This window comes from Centruroides vittatus, unplaced genomic scaffold (assembly GCF_030686945.1).
Source record: "Centruroides vittatus isolate TY-2023 unplaced genomic scaffold, ASM3068694v2 scaffold_1015, whole genome shotgun sequence".
NCBI classification, from domain to species: domain Eukaryota; kingdom Metazoa; phylum Arthropoda; class Arachnida; order Scorpiones; family Buthidae; genus Centruroides; species Centruroides vittatus.
This window is the reverse complement of record NW_027122666.1, coordinates 1,253,874-1,280,694: the sequence shown is the minus strand read 5'-3', so window position 1 is coordinate 1,280,694 and position 26,821 is coordinate 1,253,874. Positions and strand designations below refer to the sequence as shown.

At 28.2% G+C, this 26,821-nt stretch overlaps 1 protein-coding gene across 1 annotated transcript; it reads left to right on the top strand.

Moving 5' to 3' along the window:
- Positions 1-4,899: 4,899 nt before the first annotated feature.
- On the top strand, positions 4,900-6,235 carry LOC136986336 (uncharacterized). The gene is made up of 3 exons (XM_067283839.1): positions 4,900-4,925; positions 5,008-5,227; positions 5,866-6,235. Exons 2-3 carry the CDS (start codon positions 5,022-5,024, stop codon positions 5,999-6,001), a joined length of 342 nt encoding a protein of 113 aa, XP_067139940.1. The 5' UTR covers positions 4,900-4,925; positions 5,008-5,021; the 3' UTR covers positions 6,002-6,235.
- Positions 6,236-26,821: the final 20,586 nt, after the last annotated feature.

The window sequence follows — 26,821 nt, the reverse complement described above, 5'->3', positions numbered from 1 at the left end:
TGCTATTAATTCTGAGGTTTAGCGTATATAATTTGAGGCTAAATCTCATAAAATAAAACTTACCGCCTAATAAATTACGTTTAAATTAAGACAAAGAAATTAACGGAAACATAAAAAATAAAATAAAATTCTGATTAAGCGTTGATTCTACCAATAAACTTTTTATAGAGTAAGTCTTTAACATGTTAAATGATAAATTGTATGCATTTTAAGACTTTAAATGTGATAAATATATGTATTATTGTGTTGAATACACTTAATCATTAAAATAGGAGCATTGTTTTATACTAAGTCTTAATAATAGAGAATAATGAATAACACCAAAATAAAATTCAAACAAAGGAAAATATTAACTAGGAAAATTTCAATGAAGGAAATGTTAAAATAAGAAAAGCAGATCGAAAAGATTTTATTATTTTGTTTTATATAAATTAAAGAAAAAATTTATGAACCGTAGCAAAATAAATTTACCTACAGAGATCATTGAATGATATGGAAATAAACTTTAAAAAATAAATCAATTTACTTTTAAAAATAAAAAACAAATAGATTATTTTTAAAGATTTATCTCATCATACTGAGCAATTACATTTGTTTAAAAAATAATACACGTAATGTAAAACGTATAGGAAGTATAAAATTTAAGAGAAAAATTAATCATTTTTCTTAAATTTTAAGAAATTAATTATTATAAGTTAATATTTTTATTAATTTCCTTTAGTTCAGATCTTATCGTTAAAATTTAAGTAATAATAAATCCAATGCTTTTATTTTTCTCATTTTAATAAATAAAGTTCAAGTCAACAGGAAAATTTTGATAAAAATATTAAACATAGCATAATTTCTTTCTATATTTTAGATTGTTAACCTAATACGCGCGTATTAAAATAATAATAAAAATTCTTATTGATTTATACCGATAAGAATTTTTATTTTTATAACATTTTCAATTCTGTAAAAGTAAAAATTTCACCTGTACTTATAACACTTTTATTTCACAAAATAAATAAATAAATGCTATTCTTTATAAATTGTTAAAGTAATAAGTTTATAATCTAAGCTTATAATTCTTAATTTTTAGAGACATTTTTATTATATAAATATAAAATATAAAAAAATTATTTAGTTATGTATTCTTAAGAAAGCAGCAAGGATTTCTTATATCTTATGATTATTGTTTTTAAAATATTGAAATAATAATTACAAGATATTAAATTGTGTAACTCTAATTTAAAATAGTTCAAAAGTTCCTATTTAAAGTATTTATAAAACGAATAATTGAAGGAAACGTTATTACAGCACTTGACTTTTAGTTTTTTTAATAATATTTTATTGCCTTTAATTATATATTATAATTTAAATGCACACCTATACTATGCAGATATTCGTTTATCCATGTTTTATAAAGGGACTATTTTAACTCACTAAGACAGTGTTATACAAATTCTCCTCTTAAATTTGAAAATATTAAAATTTCTGTAGTAAAATTTACAAAATTTAAAATACGCTTTCATTATAAACATTGATAAAAACTTATAAAACTAATGTCTATGTATGTATATAATAAATATACAAAAAACAAGAGGAAAAAAATTGCAATATGGAACAGGGAAAAACTAAATATTTAAAAGTTAAATTGGAGTTATTGAACACTCGTACATTGACGTTATCAAGTTTCTATTTATTCTATTTATAAAGTCATAATTTATAATATAATTATTGTGATATGACGCAGAATAATATGAAATATAAGAAATGCAAATTATTAGATCCATATTACTCGAGTGATAAGAGTTAAATGAAATTTGTTTAACAACATTTATTTCCTTGTTAAAAAGTTTTTTTTTAATACAAAGACACGTTATTTATCATAATTTGTATTCATTATTCAGCTGTTTAAACTGTTAATTGTTAAGTCAAACTACACTAAAAATTGATGTTTTCCTCTTGTAAATGTCAAGAAGAATGAATCTAATTAGAATCTCAACACTACTTATTTTAAAAAGAACGATATTAAAACGATCACAAATTTTCCTTCTAGGAAGAAACTCGTTCACTTTCATCAACAAGGAGGAATGGAGGAATCTACCTAAATATAACTCATCCTTGACCTTATAAATATTCCAGACACGTTTTCTGAAGCAAATCCTGTTACGTTAATTTTTATACATTCATAAAATATTGGATAAATGCATTAATATATCAAGATTATCGTGTATTCTGGTGTTTAATGAAGTGGAATGGAGAATGCATTGCATATGTTCCCTTCCACTTCGTAGACTTTGTAACTTTGTACGCAAAAAAATCTTATGTGTTCGAAGCTGATATTAATAACAAACAAGTATAGTTGTGGGTTAGAAGCGTTATTTAATATTAATATTATAATCAAGTATAGTTTATAATGTCGAGAAAACGGTGGTTATTGAACTAAGCGGGAATGTTTTCCGCTTAGAAAATAATTCCAGAAAAAAGTACATATGTATAAACCTCGAGGAAAATTACTATATGCATTTCTATTACAATCCTGATGTATATTTTTTGAAAAAAAAAATTCGGTATAAATTATTAAAATTTAAAGCACGATACTAAAGATTATGTATTACTTATATTTTATAAAATATATATATAAAAACATAAAAATAAAAAAATATATGTCTATAAAATAACGCCATTTGTTAGATTGTTAAAGATTTATCATCGATAATTTAAGCTTTACTTTTTTGTAGATGATAGAACATCAAGTTTAGTTTTTCTTATGAATTAATCTTGATTCTTAAATTAGTTTATTACTTTAAGATTTAAAATACACGAAAGATTAGATAAAATCATAAAAATTATTTTTTAAAAATTGTGGATAAAAACGAGATATTTCTGGAGTTTTTCAGTTTTATTGGGCGATTGAAAATGTATATAAGGTGTGTCCAAAGTAGAAAGAAACATTCAATTGTTGTAGATTTCAAATGAAATGTGTTATGGCAAATTTATCATTCTTATGGAACATACGTGTATAACTTGCCTACTTTCTTTAGAAATTTAATTATTTGCATTTAACACTCTTATATGCTATTTCTCAAAGTTTTTTCGCAGCTTTGTCCATCGCAGCTTTTCATTATTCCTTTGCCCCTTATTGCTGATATTTTGCTAAATTTGTCATAATTCTCTCAAATTTTTTGGTTTCAACTTCTGTTTTCCACATTCTCTTTTGCAGAGAACTCAAAGTCTGCAAAAGAGAATATGGCTATGTCTGGCCAAAAGAAAAACATTATTCCTCTCGTAATACTGATCTATGAAGGGTATAAGCCTGCCTGCCTTGAATGCGTAGTTTAAGTAAACTTCACTCGTAATAATGGCTTCAGTAATGTAGGGTTTAGATACATTGCCAAATATCAGTTTATCACTGTCCAAATGAGGTACCATTTGCAGAATTTAGCTTCAGATTTGATCTTTTATCGTAGACGATTTCTTTTGGGTTTTCTGCAGGCTAATACTTCTTGAAGGGTTAAAGGGAGCATATGATTCATCATCAATAATGAGGATTTCCTGACTACCAGAGTAATTGGGCATATGTTCTTTTACTTCTCTTATCCCAGATCATCGCAATGATACAATTCTTTGTTAAAATATATCTTTTAGCTTTTATTTCATTGCTATTAATATTAGACAAAGGCATAAAATTCAATTTTTTAAATCATTTTTTAAGTAAAAGCATATATCAATTTTATAATTATAATCTACTTTTCATAAAAATTTACAAAAATTTTAAAAATTATTTTGAAGAGAATATTAAGAAAATATTCTGAATATTTTCATTCAAATGGTGAATGTAAGTAAAATTTACTTCGAATATTCCGTTTTTTTACGTGTAATAATCACATCAAAATTTTATTATTATGTAAATAAAATATTTAAGTTCTTTATAATTATACATATATATTAATTCATACATCCAAAAATACCCCTAAAAAAGTAGGTATTTAGTTATACAAACGACGGTATTTCCAGCAAGAGGTTACGAGTGCTTTGACCTAATTAGTAAGCTTGAAGTCATTATCACGGTGTTCATTGACCAGTGTTTTTTCAAATGCTTATATTCTATAAACATAAAGCTTTAAAATTCCTTTAATAATTACCACAAAGATAAATTTATTCAGATTGATATAGCATCAGAAATTGTATAAAGATAATACAGCACTCCTATTAGTAAGGTTGAATAACTTACATTTGATTTTTTTCATCGATAAAATAAGAAAAAGGGAGAATTAACATAAACGTTAACATGAAAAAATGATAAAACTTGAATTGAATTAATGTATAAAAAATTAATTCGCATTTAAATGCATCAGCATAGAGAGAAGAAGCGAGAGAAAATAATTATATGCAGATATTAAATTAGTTTTATGAAAAAATATATTGTCCTTTGTGCACCTATCTTATTATTATGTTGAAGGAAACATTTTTTTAAATTAAAAAGCTTATACGTATATCATTCAATTGTCAAACACATTATTAAATTTATCATCATCAATCATCCGCTATTTAAAACCAGAATTAAAATCGTACGAACCATCTATTGTAAAGCTTATAGAAGTTAATACAGCAAAATAACTTTGGATAAAAACTTTAGGGAAATTATTTGTATAAAAATAGAAAATTTATAGAAGAGGAAATTTTTATTTATTAAACGCTTTTACTCTCACTTAAGAGGATAACATAAAATTTTAGATTTTCTTTTACTAAAAATTTCCTCTTCTGGTTTTAAAAAAGCACGACCGCACCCCGTAATTCAGAGTCTAAAAATAGTATATGACATGAATATAAATTTAATATCGGTTACTCATGTGTGTATACATTGGATACTTATATAAATACAAAGGGATAACTCAAACCAAATTCGTTTTGTTTCTCAAAATATAAAGAACTCTCAGGTAACAGCTTATCTATAGCTCATACTGTTATTAACATTTTCACTTTTAATTTTGAAGGAATTATTGATCAATTGTTTTATAGGTTCTACCAGTAAAATGAAGGTACAGTTAATATGTGTTTTGCTGATTTCTACGCTTTTTGTACAATACATAGAATGTGGTAAAAAGTTAAAATTAAAGAAAATCGCAAAATATGCAGCGCCTCTTTTAATAGCTGGCATCGCAAAAAAACCAACCATCATCCCTATTCCATTTATAGTTCCTATTTTGAAACACATCACTACAAGTCACCATCATGTTCCGTAAGTGTGCATTTCACTATGCAACATTATAGTAAAAAATAAGTAATTTTAAATTAAATTTTCTTATTTAATTATAGATTAGCTCTAGAAATCTTATTGGCTTATGTTCTGAAATAGTTTTAAGCATGTCAAATATTTAAGAACGTGTAGCACGTGTAGTTTAATATTATCTAATTGATATCAATAAATTACATTATTTTTGATGTAATTATCAATATCACATAAATAAATTTAATTTATTGATGTGATACTGAAAATTTATTTAGTAAAAATATCAAATATATCCTTTCCGGCCTATCAGTGGTCGAGAGGATAAACCACCAAACACTGGTTCGAGCCTCACTAACGGGCTAACAACGTGGAGTTTTCCGGGTTTTTTCACGTGTCTAACACCTAAATAGGGGTGAGTTTCCTACAGAAAGTCCTCATCCCCTTGGAAGAACATCCATTTTTTGGTGTATTCCATTTCACCAAATATCCTTCCTCATAAGCACTCATTCAGTCGATTCTTTCATTAAAAAATAAATGAAAAATGAGGATAAAATAATTTATAATTTATTTTTAATATAAATCGTAGTTCTTAGTTAATCATTTTAAAAAATATATCAAAGCCTAACTATTTTATTTTATTTAAACAGAGTAGTTAAACACGATATTGGATATCATCACGTTAAAGTTCTTCACGGTGGATTTCACGATGGACTCCATGGAGGAGGATTTCACGATGGAATTTACGGTGGATTTCACGGTGGTTGGGATGAAGGATGGTGGTAGAATTTAGAGTGAAATAATTTTTAAATAACTAGTCTATTATCATTGTTTTTAATTCGTAACTACTCATCTAATAAGATTTATTTTATTTGCGCGTTTCATAAGTAAATTAAATTAAAAGATAATGTGTAAATTTGCTTAAGTAAATAACAATCGCACATCAAATATTGAGAATTAAAAAGATATAAATATGATATATATGATTATTTAACAAGTTTTTTATTAAAATAATCTATGTTATGCTCTTTATTGTGAGTTGCGACTAGCGATAGTTATCTGAACATTGTCAAAATAATTTAAGTGTATAAACTAAAAACATGTGTTGTATAATTATATATATATGAATGAAAAGAATAAAGGATAATTATGTTATATCAGAATAAAAAGTATGGATATTTTTTATTTAATAATGCAACTTTGGCTTTTAGTTTTACAGGATGGTCCAATTGTGTGCAACACCCATAAAAAATGGGTTATTGAAAAGTAATCTAATATACTAACACCTGATACGGGAAAGGGGGAAAATTTTTTAGGTCATGTCAGAAACCCAACGGCCATCTTTAATTCAACTCCAAGTTTTAAACGGAAAGGCGAGCATATGACATCAGATTAGTGGAGAATTTCGCTACAAAACTATGCGTGTTTAATTTAAACATAACTTTACTCATCCTCACTGTTTAAATGATTTTATGAAAAACCAGAAAAAGGCTATTGTGCTTAATTGTGACCTATGTAAAATACATCAATTATTTTGTCAACATCAAAATTAAATGATATACATTCTACAGAATATGTTCGATGTGCTGTTCACCATGTAGAACTATTAACGAGAAGAAATTAATCAGAAATGGATAATGATCAAGCCATAATGGTTTGATCCGGTTCCATGCTAACGTAATCATCGATGATTCTCTGTTTCAAATAAACAAGATAAAATGATTTTCACTTGTTTATGCTGTGAAGATACGGAATTATGTTGATCCCGTATCTTTACAGCATAAATAACGGTCTTAATGTTACTCCACAGTTAAAAATCCAAAGGTTTAAATCTGGGAACGGGGTGGCCACTCGACTGCACTTCTAACACCAATTAACCTTTAGTGAAACTGCTCTCTCTGTCAATGTGTCCGGAATGTGGTGGAGGACAATGTGCTGGAAGAAATCTGAAACTGTCCCATCTTCAGATAAAAGTGATAAAATATATTTTTGTCTAACAATCTCACCTGTCTGCTGTTAATGCATCGTCAATGAAGAACTGTCTTACATTACATCATGTCATCACTTTGGTTAGTTAAGCTACGCGTATTTCCTCAGTTCGGTGTTTGTGCTGACCATTATCAGTGGTTTTGTTTGTTGACCTCACCATTGACGAAGTTTGCTTTATCATTAAACAATATATGACAGGGGAAAACAAAGCTATAATAACCTAATCTGTGCGTCACTAATTCTGCAAACTGTACCCGACGATCTGGGTCATAGTAAGGTGTAGCAGCACTGAATTTTGTAGACGGTGTCAATTGTGCATAAGACAAATTTCACATCGAGGTACGGCTAACTCCACATTCCTGGGACAGACGAATGTTACGATGCGTATGAACGGTGGGACTCCACATATATAAATGCTCGAGATTATGCAAATTAGAAGGAAATAAGTCTCGCTTTGGATGTTATATAGATTACTCCCTATGGAATTTCGGGACTTTGAGTTTATATTTAAACTCGGGGGACGAGACGAGTTCAACGATGGATCGGAGACGAAAAATAAGAAAGTTATGATATTTACGATTTTTTGCTTTTCACAATGCATTTTACGCCATTTTAGAGTTTTCCACTAGGTGGCGTTCGACTGTTTGTGCTCTCGACGGGCTCCACCCCGGGGGAGCCGCCGGCAGGCCGCCTAGTGTTTAACCTCACTAGGTATTAATTCATCGTAGTTCTTAAACAAAAGAAAAAAAAGGAAACGTATACGCCACCTAGCGGAAAATTCTAAAATGGCGTAGAATGCATTGTGAAAAGCAAAACATCGTAAATATCATAACTTTCTTATTTTTCGTCTCCGATCCATCGTTGAACTCGTCTCGTCCCCCGAGTTTAAATATAAACTCAAAGTCCCGAAATTCCATAGGGAGTAATCTATATAATATCCAATTTTAGACAGACAGGTAGGTAGGTTTCTGCGTTCCAAGGGAAATTGTCCCCTGCGAGAACATGCAAATTAGGCGTCTGGAAAACCTCGCTTTTCCCATGGTATTCTGGCATCTTTGACCTTTGATCTTTTCTGCGATTTGGACAGTTTTTTTTATTAGGGTCTGGACACCCGCAGACACATCCTAGATTGTAAGGGAATCGGCCCCTCGTGAATTTATGTAAATTAGGTGCCTCGGAAACACGGCTCGTTTCTAGTATACTTTCGGAACCACGCCCTTCGGGCTAGAGAGTTAGACTCTGTGCACATTACTCTGTAAGAAAACACACACATTACAGTCACGCCGAAGGAGTCGTCGACCTCTGCAACTTCCACTCCTTGTTACTATCCGCATAGGGTTTCTCGCTCGTGGCAGTCTTAAAGTCCCAAAATTGTTATTCATTTGGGGTCGTTTGAATGAGTTTATTCTCTGTTTTTGTTGACGAATGACTTGAATATAATTCTTTTGTAGTTTCTGGATCAGGAAAGCTACTCGTGCCAGGCTCTGAACGGCTTTCTCTTTTAATTCCGTCCTCATGTTTCTGGATCCTTTTATGGAGTCTTTGATAGTGAATTTGATAGTCTTTGAATTTTTCCTGAATGCTGTCTTCCAGATCTGCGATGACACTCTCTCCTTTAGCCATATTATTTCATTTATCTATGCTGTCAAACTATCTATGCTGTCAGACTACCTATAAATTGATTTCTTCGTTCGGTGGAGGTGTCAGCTAGACTCCGAGTTAGAAAACTATAGTGAAGAAAAAAACGAACTCGATGCATTTAAAAATCAGCAGAACTGTGCTGATAAGTCTCTGGGGACTCGGAGTCTAGCTGACACCCAAGCCAGGGAATGAAAAACCTCAGAGGCTTTGCTTAAATGAGATTCCAGAGTTTCCCCGGATATCTTTTCTCAAATTTCTGCTCTCTTCAAAAGCAGAGAAGCCGAAACTATTAGGTCTTGCTAAATGATATCAAAACAGTGTTTCCGGTTTCTCAGAATTTGACAAGAAGTTTGGCAATTGTACTGTGGGTAATAGATAGTCTGTTTGAATGGCTGCGGATAAAATCTTTTGCTATAACACATGCGTTTTGCTCATCAAAACGATTTCAGCACGTCTCTTGTATCTGAAGCTATTGCGTCACTCATCATCGCAATGTGTTGCCCTTGCCATCCACACCACCTGTAAAGAAAAAAAATTATTTAAACCTTGAGAATGTGTAAAGTTACGTTAAAATATCGTTGTCTTTCTGGTGAAGTTCTCCACCGGTTTGATATATCACATGTTCACTTTCCAATTTAAAAACTTGGAGTTGAATCCAAAATAGCAAATTTCAAGATGGCTGCCGTGTTGTAAACGTGGATAACAGGTACCCCCCCATCGAGTCATTGAATTACTGTTTGCTAACCTGATTTGTTATATAGATGAGTTTTCACACTTTTGGACCACCCAGTATACAAGGATACTATAACAATTTTCATGCTTAACAAGCGATAGAAACGTAATTGAAATAAGTAAAAAAACTGTTATTTATTTAGATGGAGAACTGGATGTATCCAATAAACAATAAATTATTAGTAAGAACTAAGACCTTATCTATTAACTCATCTAAAAACATCTACTAAATAAATGAGTCCATAATTTAAATTGTTACATAAAAAATAGAATTTATGTACCTTTTTCTAAAAAGAAAATAACAACTTGTGCCATTTTATTAATTCTTTTTAAAAGTTGTTGAGGTAAAAGCTGCATTTTAAATCTAAATTATTCATTTATCGAATTTTATCGAAAATATTTATACTCTTCCTCCTCGTTAATATCCACGCAAAGAAATATTAACTTGTCATGCAATATTAATTTATTTAAATTACTTGAGTAAATGTATAACAAATTGAGACAAGATAAATTTCGTTAAATTTTTTTTTTAAATTCCTTATTAAGGAAAACATATGTCAATTGCTTAATCAGAATTTTATTGATCATTGCACCCTATAAAACCAATAATAATATTTATCGAGATGTACTGGTTAATATAAATGTATGTACTGTACTTAAACATTTAGCGGAGAATAATCTCCCATACAACTTATATATAATAAAATAACAATTAATGAGTAAAAAAGGCAACAATTTTACTCATTAATTTACTATAATTTTCTTTTTGTAGTCGTAAAATTTAAGGTTAGAGCAAAGGGAATAAATTGGATCAAGCATGGAGACTTTACTTGGAGGGTGTTTATCACATTACAATTTGTTAACAGGAATCAAGAATTCTATCTATTAAATTTTTAAAGTGCTATTTTAAAAATTTAGAAATTAAACTTTAAATTAATCTACTTGTAAAATATTTCAAACTTTTAAAATTTCATAAATTACTCTGTTTAAATGAAATGAAATTATAAATATTTACATTTATACATTTTGAAAAATTAGAGTTTTGATTCAGTCACAATTTTTCAGTGTGAACTGAATATTTTATAGTTATGAATGTTATCTGTCACCTTTATTTATTTTTTGTTGGTTTTGCTTAACGAGAAACCTATAAATTTTCAAATATATCAAATAATATCAATTTATTTGTTAATTTTGTCCCCATTTTTTCTATCTCAATTAACATCACATAGGGTGACGTTACACGAAGCGAGTTTAGTGCTTAAGAATTCTCTTTTTAGTTTCTTATCTCATTTATTCTGTATTTATTAACACATGTTATCTTTTATCCAAATATAATCTCACCTTATTTTATGTTTTAGAATAGAGAGCAATTATAATTTTATATAGGTCGATCCTTAAACTATTTTTATTATTTACACATTCTTCGTCATTTAAAAGTCTTGTAAATTATATGAAAAGCGGTAGTTTTAAATTAGGATATCTTCTTAATGTCATAAAATTAACATATTTTAAAGGATGACAAGTTGAATATATGTAATCATTTTTCTTGTAAATAACATTTAACCGATATTTTCTAGAATTATAAATTAGACATAATGTTATGCAAAAAGAAACATACATTCACCACGTATTTACTACAGAACAGTGATAATTATAGTGTTTTAACTATATAAAGTATAATATAAATAGAAGATGCTGCTCTCATCTGTTTCTATATAATAGTAATAAAAAACCAAGTGTATAAGAATCCGTAGCTTTTATTAAAGACTTGAAACATTTTAAAAATGGCGACCCTAAATATTGACTTGTCTTCGTACTTTTATGGCACCTTTTTGCTTTGTCTAGAAATTTTTTCTTAGTAATTTGACTGTTTATTTTGAAGGAACAATCAAGCAAGTGCATATCATTTACTTTTAGAACTCAAAGAATAGAAGGCAGATTTTTAGAACTCATTCTTAATATGAGTTCTACTTTAACGGATTTTATCTTTTCCCACCGCTTTTATACGCAATTTACGTATTGCTAATATACTGTATTATATGTAGCTTGATTTCACGTTGCATCGTAGGTTACGGATTTTACTTAGTTTTGTAATGATACGTTTCCTTGTCTACTACCTAACGTATAGCCTATAGCTTTATAATAATTGACAATTGAGGATTGGATCCTTTATGTATAACATCGTCCAATTATTCCTAACATTTAAATATTACTATTAGAAATAGTAATGAAAATTATTAATCTTGCAATGAAAACTTAATCATCTTGAAAAGTATCTTAAAATATGCAAAAGGAAACTTTAAGAGAAAATATTTAGTTCCGAGAATCGCCAGTAGAGGAAATAAGGCGCTTGATTGATGAATAGCATTCACGAAAACTATCATATTAATTAAGATATCAACAAACCTTCAAGAAAGTTCTTTTATTTTTAATATATATTGATAAAGCTTTTTATAGTCATTAGAAAAGATATGTTAATTTCAGGTTATGCATATTAAATTATATAATGCAGATTAGCATGTACGATATTAAATTATGCCACAAAAATTTTTAGTAAATTTCAGGTTACACAGGAAGTTGGAGTGAAGAAAATCTATATTAATTAGGATATTCTGTTAAAAAATTTAGAAAAATTTTAACATTATAAGAAAGAATTAGATTGAAACCATAAACATAAATACTATAAAATTTAATTACTTTAAAGTTAATTACTTAATATTTTACATGCGAGTTAATAGAAATTTTATTCCAATTTTATCAAGTACATATTTATTACAATATAGAAAATACTTTTCTAGATAATATAAAATAGGACAATAAAATGATATATAATATTCAAGATTTGATTGATAGCTATATTAAAATAAAATGTGGGCAAGACGTTACCATTTTTAGGATGGCAACACTGTTTTTTAAAAGTTATCTTACACGTCCTTTACCCTAAATAATTAGAAATCATATCTATATTATGTCTTATAGGGTGAAGATTATCTTCACAGACAATCGTTACCTTTATGTAACCGCAATGACTAGAAGATACAGTCAGTGTTAAAATGGTTCGGTGCTCCCTTGATGATAAAAGAAAACAGTCTTGAATTAACATGAAAGTTTAATATTTGAGTTGTAATTAATTAATTATGTTATTAAGAAACAGAATATGTTATAGTTCCAGTCGAACTAGTCTGAAAAATAAATTTAAAGTAAATACTTTACACTCAAGAAGTCTGTCGTCAGAAAGAAATACTCAACAGTATATCAACAGTATATCAAATTAGTTTAGTACCTTTTTATATCTCCTTTTGCTTTAATGAGTGAATCCTGTCTGGCATCCTGGAAACTAGTTTTTCAATCTGGTTGCAATATTTGGAAAAGTTCATCCATGTTTGAAGCGCGTTGCTTTCTAACAGATCTTTTTTTCAGTAAAGTCCACAAGTTCTCTATTGGTGACAGGTCTGGGCTATTTGCTGGCCAGTCTAATACGTCAGTCCTCTTAACATTTAACAATGTTTTAACCATCTTAATTGTATGAGATGTGACATCACCTTGCTGGAAGAAAAAATTGCCGTTAGGATGCAACTCCTGAATGGATGACTTCAAGTTTCATGGATGAAAACTTAAAGTCATCATCTAAAATATTAATGTAATAATAAGCTTTCACAGCTTTGCCAAATAAAATGCAAATTTTTTATTCCTTTTCCACTCATGCAACCACATACCATGAGGCTTTGGAGATTTAGCAGTCCGGCATAGACAAGACGCGTGTAAGGCTTAGTTTTTCTTCTTTGATATTTTACCTCTACTTCCAAGCTGATTTCAAACTTTGCTCCATCAGAAAAAAAAAAATCTTCTTCCACCTTCTTACTGTCCGGTATTTATTTTCCTCGACTATAATCTTTTATCTTTTGTTTTGTTGTTAACGATGGTTTTGATGTCGGATTGTAAAACGACTATCATAGAGTCACCGATCTGCTTCCATTTGATCACTATCTTCATTATTTCTTTATTTCAGATCTCGATTTTTATCTACAATTCTCTTAAAACTCTCATTCAACTGGTCGACCAGGACTGGAACTCTCATTCAACTGGTCGACCATTAGCAACTGATGCAATCAGTTGCTAATGGCCGACCAGTTGATTTTCCTGTCATATGTCCTGTTTGCAGAAATTTGCCAATATCCTTTACTGTTGATAATGCTAATTTTACATCCTTGCAATTTGTGCATGTGACAGTCTATCAAAGTGTTTTAGCACTGTTAGTTTACGAAAATCCATTGAAACTGGCTTACCACGAGTCATAGTTCTTTTCACTTGGACATCTACAGGTTTTGACTAATTACTGTCATTATCAGACTCTACTCTCTCTCTATCAACCAATGAGAATTTCTAAACAGCATCATAACTACAGGAATGAATTTGCATAATAAAATAATTCATACACATAAATTTGTATTCCGTTAACCTTATGGCCAAACTATTTTTATATATTTATTTCTGGAAATAGATTTCTTGGGTGTGAAGTATTTACTTTAAATTTATTTTCCACGCTGGTTCAATTGGAATTTTATGAACTTTCCGTTTCTTAATAATATAATATATCAATTACAACACAAATATTAAAATTTTGTTATCTTTATTTACCTTAAAGCTGTTTCCATTTATTACCAAGGAGTGGCCGAACCATTTTGACACTGACTGTATTTCATAAGGTAAGTTTTCTTTTCTGAAATAAGAAGATAAGAGAAAAATTAATAAAAATGTAAAATTTCGCCTATAAATTTTAAAGAGAAACATCCATCAATATGGAAAGATGCATGTATGGATAAAAGATAATCAAAAGTTTATTCTTAAAGCATTAAAAGTTATTGAAAATATCTTCCAAAGGTATGTAATATTTTATAAACTCAATAACTATATTTTATTATTAATAATATTTTTTAAATAATCATTTTTAAATAAAAAAACTGAAAAAGTGTTTAAAATTATTTACACATTTACAAAGAGTACACATTTTAAAATATATAACTTCTTCAACAATCTTTTAATTCTACATCTATAAATTTACCACGATATTACTCAATATCATAATACCTATTTACTGTTAACGGCTGTATATTTATATATAAAAACTATTTAATATAAAATTTAAATATTCAATATTACAAAAAATAAAATAATTAAATTCCTTTAAAATCTTTTTATCATCGCAATAGTTTATTAAGTTGTAAATAGTATTTTCAGAAAAATTAATAATCGTTATTTTATCAGACTAATTTAAATTTATTGTTAGTATCAGATTTAACAAAATTATACGCTTCATTTGATTCTGTATTAATAGAATAAGTTATCGTAAAATTTATTTAATAAATTACTGATAAAAAACGATTGATATATACTTAAATCTACATCCATTAGAAAGTTATATCTACGAAAATTCTTTAGTCAAGTTTGATGAGAAAATGAATGTAAATAGCGAGGTTGAGGCCGACGTTTTAACGTGTACGTCTGACTTCACGCCACTTCAGCGCCACTTTCCTGTAAGCCTAGAAGTTTGACAATGGCGTTTTGATAGTCAGTGGAATCATGTTCGACATTCCAAACGCCATTGTCAAACTTCTAGGCTTACAGGAACGTCAGACGTACACGTTTTTGCGTTTAAAACTTCGGCCTCAACCTCGCTAATATCAATATTTTAAAAAATTATAAGGATTCATATGTTCTATATAAATAAATCGAGTAATATGCAAAATTTATAAATTTTTATGTTTAACTTAATTTTCAATAATAATTTTCTCTTTACATTAGTTTTAATAACAACATCAACTTTTCTTTACTTCACAACTGGGTGCATGGGTAGACACTGGGTATCTTTAACAATCACTATTTCAAAGATACCCAGTGTCTACCTATGCACCCAGTTGTGACGTAAAGCGTAATTAAAAGAAGACACGGCTTAGGAATAAGTCAACATTAACTTTGTTCATATCAACTTTTTCGTTGCATTAATTTGATATAAAGAGAAAATATTATACTAACAAAATTTTCTAATCTGAAAAATTTCTCATTACATTTCTAACGTATAAAGTAGAAAATAAATCAGAAATTTTTTAAAATTATTTTTTCTCGTCTATTATAATTTGTTAATTTTTATTGTTTAAAATTTTTTATTCAACAATATCGGTTTCAGCTCACGTAATGTAAAGAATTCTATGTTAAAAGCATCGTTTATAAACTCGTAGACTTATTATTATGCTCGGTAATTTTAGTACTCATTAATCAAATGTTGACAGAATAAATAAGACCAATTTTTTTCCCATTTTTCAAGAAAAAAAAATTTGATTCCAGAAAAAAAGGAATGTATTCGTGAATCTTAATAAAGTTTTAATGCAATTTTTTAAATTTATTCTAAAATAAAATCTAGAGTTCCTTTGTATGTAGTCAGTAACTATTACGGATGACTAGCAAGATTAAAGTCGACATGTAAAAGATAATACAGTATAAAAACAAAGCCAGTGGCAATAAAATTGACAGCTGAAAGGTAGTCACATCGAATAAAGCGATAAACATTAATGAATGAATGAATTCTGTATTCAGAATTTTAATTATTTACATAGGCGTTTGCTTTTAAAATTACGCGACAAAAATATCTAAATTTGTTAAAATTCTGATGTGTTAACTACATTGTGAACTTAGCTGAAAAATTAAACAAAACATTTACTACGTTATAATATTGTAATAGTTAACAATATCATAAAATATGGAAGGAATGGTTTGTGAAGTAAAATACTAAATAAGGTTTATCTAGAATTCCTTAGAAATGAATAGATAAGTAATTTTTATTAGGGCAACGATCTTTAGTAATTTTTTGTAGGACAAATGACCTTTAGTTGCTTCCTGAATTTGAATTATATTTTCACCGGAGGTGCAGCATACTGTATGTCGAATAGGGCAAACTAGGTTTGAGGGAAATTAAAGCACGTCTAAAGAAATTTGTGTTAGAAATAATGTTACAATAAAAGGTGTGGCGTGTGTGTTAAGGCTATGGACATGGCATTAATTGGGAAAAATTTGCCGTAATGAAGGCACATATTGTGTTATAAAAGTAAACTTGCTTATTTTGTTTCCGATCAGTTTAGCCATTTGTTATATTTCTGCCTGTTTATACGGTTGTACAGTACACTGGGTGTAAGTACGAGTCGATTTTGCTTACGGATTACCAAATAGGTACACTAGGAAGCCTAGGGCATCGTGTCTCGAGGGGTTTCAAATATATTACACAGCAAAAAGATTACATGCCTCTAGAATTTAATAAGTGTATATTATAAAGTAAAAACTTGTCATTATTTAAGGATTTTGGCTTTTTAATATTAAATAAAAACACTTACTAGTAGGACCTCAAATGAACGTGATCCGCTACTGTTACCGAACCACGATTTCGATTTTACGATAAACTGAAACTGAAACTGAAACAGAGCTTAAAAATTTTTGAAAATATTAATATCATAACTCTTTACCACGCTATTTAATGGATGAAATTTCGTGTCTGCTCGAATTAAAACGAAATATCCAACCGTTCCCCGCAAGGAAAATTTGCGAATTAATAAACTGCTTTTAAAATCTTTCTGAATTGTCTTGATTAAATAGCTAAATGGAAGTTTTATTTCATTTTATAAACATTATTTTCCCGTAGATTTATTATAAAATAAAAATGTATTAACATCGAAATATATTTTAAAACATCGTAAAAATATGGTCGCATTAATAAAGTTAGTCAGAAACTTTAAAAAGTTATCTTTTTGCGAAAAGATGATGCATTTCTTAAATAATTTTTCAGAAAAAAAATCATCATCGTAAAGAAATTTCGAAGTTTTCGGACGTCAAAAAATCCATTAATTATCGACCCGTGATGAAAATATTTATTCGTGGCGTCGACCACGACTTCAATTTTATATCTATTAATTAAATTATTAATCAAGTTTATAATTGTATAGTACATCCTATCCCACGATGACACGTGCTTAAACTTCTAATTTTAATTTGAAAATTTTTAACTTAATCTTTCAGTTTGGTGTTGTGTGGCAAAATATACGATAGACACATTTATTCGTTTGTATGATTTTAAAGTATTGATTTCTATTGTATACGTTCATAAATTAATGTTTTATTTTGTGTGCTACTGTGCAATAATTTTCGGGCGAATTTTTGGACCTGAAAATATTCTGCACTCCTGAGTTTTACGACGAAATATTATACGAGTTTATGTTTATTATATAAAATTATAATTATTATCGAGAATAAATAAGATGTTCGATATCCTTCTATGAACTGATACGTTGCTAGAAGGTTGTTGAATACCTAATTTATTTGAATTTTAAATAAGGCTAAATAAGTAAGTAAATAAATAAAGCTAAAATTAATTTTAAAAAAATCCAAATTAAAGAGTATATTTTCGTGATAATTAGAATATAGTTAGTTATAAAATTAAATTTATTTTTCAAATATTAAGCACTTTTCTTTATATTTTAATTATTTAGCTATGATTTTTTTCTGTAAAACAAATTTTTGTTTTACAGAATTTGTTGCCCAAGGAATTTGTTTTAAAAAGAAAAAAGAAAAATAGATTCTTGACACCTTAGCTAGAGGCCTCGCATAACTAGGAGGTAATTACTCCCACCTATATTTTTACGTGATGTGATTAATTAATATTTATTAAATAGGTTAATAAGAGTGTAAAGAAACTCAGAATTTTTTCTCACTCTAATAAAGGTAATAAAAAAAAGTGTATTTGTTTGCCATGTTATCAACATTGTATAATTTCAGGATTTTTCAAGTTCCTTCCCGGATATTTGTCAAACGAAATAATGTTATGTTGTTAGAGCTATCGCCTACAAGATGAATGTTTTGATCATTAAGATGATAAAGAAATAAATTAATTTGATTCATTTAAGAAATACATGATTCAAGTTAATTTTTTCTTAAATATTTATGTAATTTGAAATTATGTAAAAGAATTTTAATGTGAATTTTATTCCTTTGAAATTATCATAGTTCATTTTAACACTTAGTTATAGACATACACTATGCATTAAGAAAAGTAAAATATCTACAATTTTTTTTTAAATATAATCATTCCTCCATTATCAGAAGATAAGACAATAGTGTTTTGTGTTTTTTAGTTCTAAATGCCTGAGGTTCAAAATAATTGGGACTTATTTTGATTATTATAACACTCAAAATGAGTCCCATATATTTCAACTTGAACTTGATTCTTAGATCTTGAACTGAAAATTCGTGATTTGTATTTAATAATGAGAATTCTGATTGTTTTCGGATCTGCGGGGATATATTACACGACAATGAACTGTTTTTTTAATATTAATGTATAATAAAAATTTTTAAAACTTTTGTACCAAATTGATTTAAATGATAAAGAATATTTCTAATGTAAAAAACATGTAAATTATTATATAACTTAACATTCAGTGATTCTTTCACTTTTAAATGTATTAATCCAAAGAGATTAGAATGATAATTTTTTAATCTATTCGTCAGGTAATTTTAAATTTATATACCGTAATTATTTTTATTTTATTGGTAATTTTATTTTTTCTATTACATACTTACGTATTACTTACTCTTAAAATCATCAAAGTTATGTCAAACCTGTTTAACAAATATTAAATGGACATAAGGTGAAACAAAAGAGGGAACCACAAGTTTATATATCATTTCATCTCTATTACAAAGATATTAAGGAATCTTACAGTTTTTCATGAAAATGATGACCCATTTTACAAGTATTTTTAACTAAAAAACAAAATTTAAAATTTTATATTTTAAAAACTCATGACTGGACCTACACTTCTCGATGCTCCGCAAGAGCTTCGAGATAACAAAGTATAAAAAACTTGCATGTATAAATATAATCAGGAAAAATTTGTTGTTTTTATCAATAGTTTAAACACTAACATTGTAATTCTGCGAAATCTAAAGAACAATACTGGAGTTCTGTGTGGCAACTGCCAGTGAGGGTTATAATGAACAGCCATACGACTTCGGTGAGTCATCACAAAACTCAGTGCGTTTGGTGCTTTTATAGCACCGTACACGATAAAGAACAAAATAATATTAATATTTTATTCTTTAATTTTTTTTTAAATAAGAGATAATAACAGTATAATTTTGTCATTGGTTGTAGCAGAAATATAGGAACATGACACAATAAGACAAAAGAAAATCTTTGACGTGACCCGCCTCCAAGTTTGTTTACTCATAATGGCGCGGTTTAATATTTTATTATCTAAAATAAATTAAGTAAGAGAATTCGATTTCTTCTTCTAATCGGGCTCTAAGTACCTTCATGTTTTTATTTTTTGTAAAATTTAACTTTATTGAGAACCCTCGAGCATACTGTGTTTAAGCACGACTCTGTTGACACCAAAAGAATATTTACATTTAAAAACCTGTAAATTAATATTAGAGAAATGTTATATAAATGAAAATCAAAATACGAATATCAAATTTTTAACATGTTTAAACCTCCGATATTTATGTTTGATAAATAAATAAACATTGACATTTTAAAAACCATATAGCTTATTAAACTCTATTAATATTCAAAGATAACCTTATACTTTTATTCCATTAATTCCTTTGAATACTATCTTAAAGTCATAACGTGATACCAACGATTAGAGAAACTTCAAACAAATAGAACAAGAATGATATCAGATTCAATAGTGTGATACTACAATAATTATTATTTATATTTTCTACCTTTTGAATAATTTTATCTATTATATGAGTGTTTTATCACAAATTACATAACGACATAATTATAAATTTGCAACTATTTCCTTGAAGCAGTCCAATAGATGGAATTTTATTATCGTCGAAGGTTAAACACACCATTATCACATAGAATCTTAATTATCCTAAATAACTTGAACATAAAATGTTATTACCCCATATGTCCCGAATTTTATTCTGCTTACAATAAAAGAGTTTTTTTTATAAAGGTTCCTTCTAACTTATCGCAATTAAATTAAATGCAGTTATACTGCAATTTATATTTATTTATAAAATATTTTTTTCGATTAATATAAATGTTTATATCAAAAATTAAATATAGCATAGATACTGCAAGGGTTCAAACGTTTTAATGTTAATTAACTTACTAAAAACTCTCATTAATATTTATAATAATATTCATTTTGAATCTATGAAAATAAATATCAAATTATACTTCATTTAATGAAGTGACAGAAATTTGTAACAAATGAGGACACCGAAAGAAGAAAAATAACAGAAGGTGTTCTTATCAGTAACAAGTTATACAGCGAAGAACTACAAATTTATTCTCTAATTAAAGAATAATAGAGCTGTGGATTTGGAATGCCAGTGATAATAGGTCTAGAAAATACAACCAGGATAATAGATCTACAAAATTTAGAATGCTAATGATGAAAAATATCGTGTACTTGAAAATAAAGAGATTAATGTGGTGAATTAGAACTAAAATTATTCATTTAAAAATTCTCTTTAATATTGTAAAAATATATGTAATCATCAGATATTATTTACCACGATCAGTTTTGTAAATTACTATTGATTTTATCATTAGGGCAACAAAGAATTTTTAAAAAATCCAGTAGCGAGTTGCTTAACTTTCCTGGCAAAGTTTAAAACTTCGTGTGGCGCTATCTGTTATGATATTTTATTTAAAAACATTTTATTATATTTTCAAATTATTTTTTTAAAATTAAACATTAATATTTTTAATTATTATAAAATGGCAAAAAGCTTAATTTTGTGGTTATGGGTGAATTTTATTAAAAAAAAAAAAAATGTAAATGCTAATAACGAGTAAAATCGTTATTAAGTCTGACCCTACTGGAGATATGACACACGACCCCCTTTATCTCCCACTCCGTCGACCTTTCACCATCAAAATTTAACAGCATCAATCCCTCTAATCTGAAACCTCCCTGCAAAATTTCAAATATTTTCGACAAAAAAGCACAAGTTATTAATCTTTAAAGAGCGTGAACAAAATCGTGTCCCAACTCATACACTAACATCCATAGATACAGGTATTACACCAATTTTTTTTTGCATTTCTCGACGTTTCAAGATGTCCTAAGTCCAAAATTGTAAAAATCTTGGTTAGTCATTTTTTGATCGATTGCCATACTTTCCCTCTGTTATATATACCGAGGAAAATAAAACAATTGATTATTTATATTACAAGCAATGAAAATGCTCAAGTAAAAAATAAAATTCGGAGTCCGTTTCAAAAAAACATTTTTAGAAGTTTTCTTCACATATAAGATTAAAACCGTTAATAATTATTACTTTTTAAAAGATTTTCTTTTAAAAAGTGCTATATTAACTTCATTTTAAATGTTAAATTTTACATTAAATATTCTTTTTAAAATGTTTAATAAAACTACAATAAGTATAAATAAGATTTTTTAAAGAATATATAAATTTGCAACACAACTGACACAATTTAAAACTGTTTACCTCCGCGTATATTAATATGAAGACATTACAATTGAAATGACAATTCATAAACTGCAACTAATTCAGAACAGATGTGAAATTCCTACTTTTCAGAAAAGAAGTGGAGATTTTTTGACTACATTATTGCACATTGTTAATGCCAGATAAATTAACTTAGACATCACCTACACTCGACACAACCCAACTGTAATTTACGAATGTTTTTTAAGCAATAAATACGTTCTTCTAAGACATTTTAAATAATCTGGAGCATTAAGAATAAAAACTGTAGTATTGTTAACAGGATATTGGGATAGGTCGAAAATAGACATTTAAATCAAATTTTATTCTTAAAATGATTTAATTACTTATTAAAAAGCTGGCTACGTTGTTGCCGGACTTTCCCGGCATTCTTCATTTGTTTTCACTTTGCTACATTTCCTTTAAGTCTTCAGATTGGTTCGGGAGATATTAATGGGTGGAGTTGTATTTCCCGAACCAATAAACCGATGTTTCTGAAAATTTCTAGAAACGTTTTCCCCTAATACACAAATCTTCCTGAAATACATTAGATATTTTCGAGAAAAGGCACAGGAGTTATTAAACTTCAAATTGGGCGAATAAAATCGTGCCCGCAACACACATGTAGAAAAATCCACCAATTTTTTTCATTTTTCGAGATCCCGAACCCAATAATAATAATAATAATATCTTAGCGGGTCATCTTTTCATCGATTGCCATACTTTCCCCTCTGTTATATATAACAGCCGGGGAAGTAATATATTGTCAAATTACAATGATGGACCTCATTATTATACAGATTTATTTTGTTTTGTAACCATATCACTGTTATTAATTTTAAACTCGGAGATGTTGCGGATTACTTAATTATGAAATCTAAAATTACAGAAAATTATATTGTTTCTCGTATATATTTTTGTAGGTAATGTACTATACTGTACTGTACTGTACATAACAATAGGATCGAAAAAAATTTGTTAAAAAAAGAAATAACACTTTAATGTTGCAATTTCGTGTGTTAATGATAAGATATTATCACGCTACGGTAAGTAACGTAATAATACAACACCATTAACATGCTCAAAGGTTTTCTTTCGTTTGCCTGTATTTTCTAAATTGAAGAGTAGCTGCAAACTAATGAGAGAGCTTCTATCCCATTATCAAGAAAACGGTAAAAATATTCACATTACGAAACACGTTACTATTTCTCTTAGTAAGAAAGAATTGAATAAGATGAGTGTTCATATAAAATTGAAAGCTTACTGTACCGTATCAGCAACAGCGTAATATTATTAATTAAATTCAACAGTATTTACCGGTATCATTTGTACTTCCCCGGCCTTTATAATTATATAACAAAGAAAGTATGGCGAACGGTCAAAAAAATTATTCTCAAGATTTTTACATTTTTTGGACTTAGGACACCTTGAATCGTCGTGAAATGCATGAAAAGAAATAAATCACAGAAACGTAGAACAGATTCGGATATTGGAGATGTGGCAAGACTCGATGATGTAATGATTAATAACTGCACTTGGAAATGTGTGGTTTAACGTTGTATTGATAGAGAAACCACCTCACATTAGCAAGTTCTGAACGTTTTTCTCTAATAGCATGGCTAAGTTTTCTTCTGTTCATTCTGAGAATCCCAGCTTATGCTTCCTTATTTAAAGTTGTTCGAGGCACAGTATATTAATGCATATACAGGTAGGCCTCCTACAACGCGGTACCTTTACAGCGCGTTTTCGCTCCAACGAGGTTGGAAAAATGCGGAAATTTTCTTACAACGCGGTACTTTACAACGCGGTTTAGGGTATTTAGAAACGAATTATCTTTCACATAACAGAAAAATCGCGACGGATCACATAAGTGCAGTGGAACTCGATGGAACAAGCTCAGATCTTGAAATAAGGCCAGTCAAACATTCTCGAACAACTATAATAAGTGACGATGAGGACTGAATTTGAGCATAACATTATGTTTCTTTTTGATTTTGACTTGAAATCATAATCTTTTTAGTATTTATATGATGTTGAATTTTATTTAAGCTTTTTATGTACATAAATTTAAAAAATAATGAAAATGTTACACCATAAAAGGCAGTTTTTCTCTTTTTAGAACTGAATCCCAGTTTTTGTATTAAGTTGGTGTCTCCTATAACGCGATTTCCCACAACGCGGTATTTTCAAGGAACGTATCTACCGCGTTGTAGGAGGCCTACCTGTATTTTCCTCGAGGAACACAAATATCAACGACGATACTATTATACATCCACAAGAGCCGAATTATCGGGCTAGATTTGGCTATAATAAATAAATAATTAATAAGACAATTTGTCACTAGAGCTTGGCGAAATTGTCTTATTAATTATTTATTTATTATAGCCAACTCTAGCCCGATAATTCGGCTCTTGTGGATGTAGAGCTTTGTAACGGGTTAGTCGTTATTTATTTATATGACGATACTATTATTAATACGAACAAAATCGAGACCAATAGTAACTGATTAAACTGATCAGCACTTATGCAGGTTGGTCATAAGACTTGGAAGAAGAAAGAACGACACATTTCCCAGAAATCCGTGCGCAAAAAAAACATGAAAGTGATTACGCAAATTAAATGATCGGGTCTTGTAACGCTAGTTATGATTCGTATTCTTAATCTCCAGGAATAGATAAAATAAGATAGTAATTTAGGACAAGTGTCTTTCACCTACGGACACGCTCTTTGTTTTCACTAATATTTTATTTTCGACATTTGAACTATATAAACCTTTGAAAAATCAACTAGAATTAACGGACCTTGCTGCAAATGATTTTTATTAAAACTTATTTAAAGAGGGAATTTGTTACTTTATTACAAATGTTTGCCAGAAGAGAATTTTCAGAAGATTACACGGTGGATATTTTCTATTTCTTCATCTAAGTGCTATACTTTTATGAATAAACTTTTTCGAAAATGAAATATATATAACCAAAATATCAAATATCTAAAGGAAATTTTAAAATTGGGTTCCACAAAATTCATTCCCAATTTTCGTGTCATTCTTTCGCCAGTTGCAAATTTTATATTGATCTATGCCCATTATTATTAGAAATAAAAAATTTTAATTTTAATATTTGACCGTATCTTTCATACCTGATTCGCAAACATGTTTACAGCCCACACGACCCTTCCCAGAAGTAGGTTGGTGACCCCCCCATTTAGAACTGTCGCAATCTGTTTACAATTAAAACCTTTAGACCAGAGTAATATAATAATTTGCTAATTTAAAAACTAAATGATTTTTAAACAAAATAAATGGTTTTGCTTATATGAATATATGAAAAATCTATTTTAATTTCTATGCATATAAGCTAATAAAAATATACTTACTGAATATTAAACTTTGTACTTAATTACACTGAAATTTCCTATACAGCTTTACGTATCAATTTATTTTAGCATATTTGAATCCATAATGTAAGCATCAATTTTCGTGAATAACTGATGTCTACATTAAATTAATTTCCAAGATCCACTGTATAATATGTTAACAATTATTAACCGCATATTATAGATTTAAAATAGGGAAATTCAACTTTTTTTTCATGTTAAGTCCATTAATTGGTTGATATTAGTCAGTGCTTGATAAATGATTGAATGATTGATGCTTATTTGTCATCAAGTTGCAGATTTTTTTTAATTCTTATTCCTCTTTACGTGTTAAGTTTTTGTATACACTCATATAGACTTGTTTGTAAAATTTACAATTATAATTTATTCGAGGCAGTTAAGAAATAAAATTTTTAACATATTAATTCTTCCGTTCATTAATATTTACGTACAGGCTAGAGCACTAATATTGCTAAAAATTATTAAAAATTTTTCAATGAACATATAGAAGATTTCCTATCGTAAATAATTTTATTTATTACCAATATAAAAACTTTATGTTAATTAATCAGTGTAAATTTTTATACATTCCAATACAATAGCAAAGATTAAAAAAAAATCTAAATTTGTTATAAAAGTACGCTGCATCATAGAAACTAATAATAAATTAAATATTTTTCTAAAATGATTATACTTATTATTCAAATCATAATTTATATTAAATTAATTGTGAATATGTATCATTTAATAAAAAATGTTTTAGTAAATTAATATTTCGTATCTAATTCTATTAAATTTTATCCTAAATATGTAAATTAATCTATTTTTTTAAAACTTAAATAAAAAAGCAGAATGTTGATTCGTCTTTACACTTGTGTCCTTTTCTGTATATTCAATAACTACAGTTAAATAACTCAGTTTAATACAGTTTAAGTAACTGTTTTAAACGGAAGCATCAGGCTTTTACATGGTATCAAGCGCTTTTAGATACCTCAAAAACACTAATATTCAACATACCTATGGATACTGTCTCAAAAACCAGCACTAACTAGAATAATATATGAGGAATATCTTATAATATATCATCCGAGATTATATATGAGAATATATAATTACCTTTGATATAATATTAAGTTTCATGAGGCCCGGAATTCAATCTACTAAGTCTACGCTATCCTAGGGCCTACACAACCTGACTTTAAAATATAAAAATCATTTTACTTACTTGTCTGTAGAAATATTTCTTACGTTTTAAAAATATTCACTTTTTATTATTTAAATTAATAAATAGTTTATTAATATGGTTTAAGACCCTAAAGAATAAGGAAAAACAAAATACGTAAATCC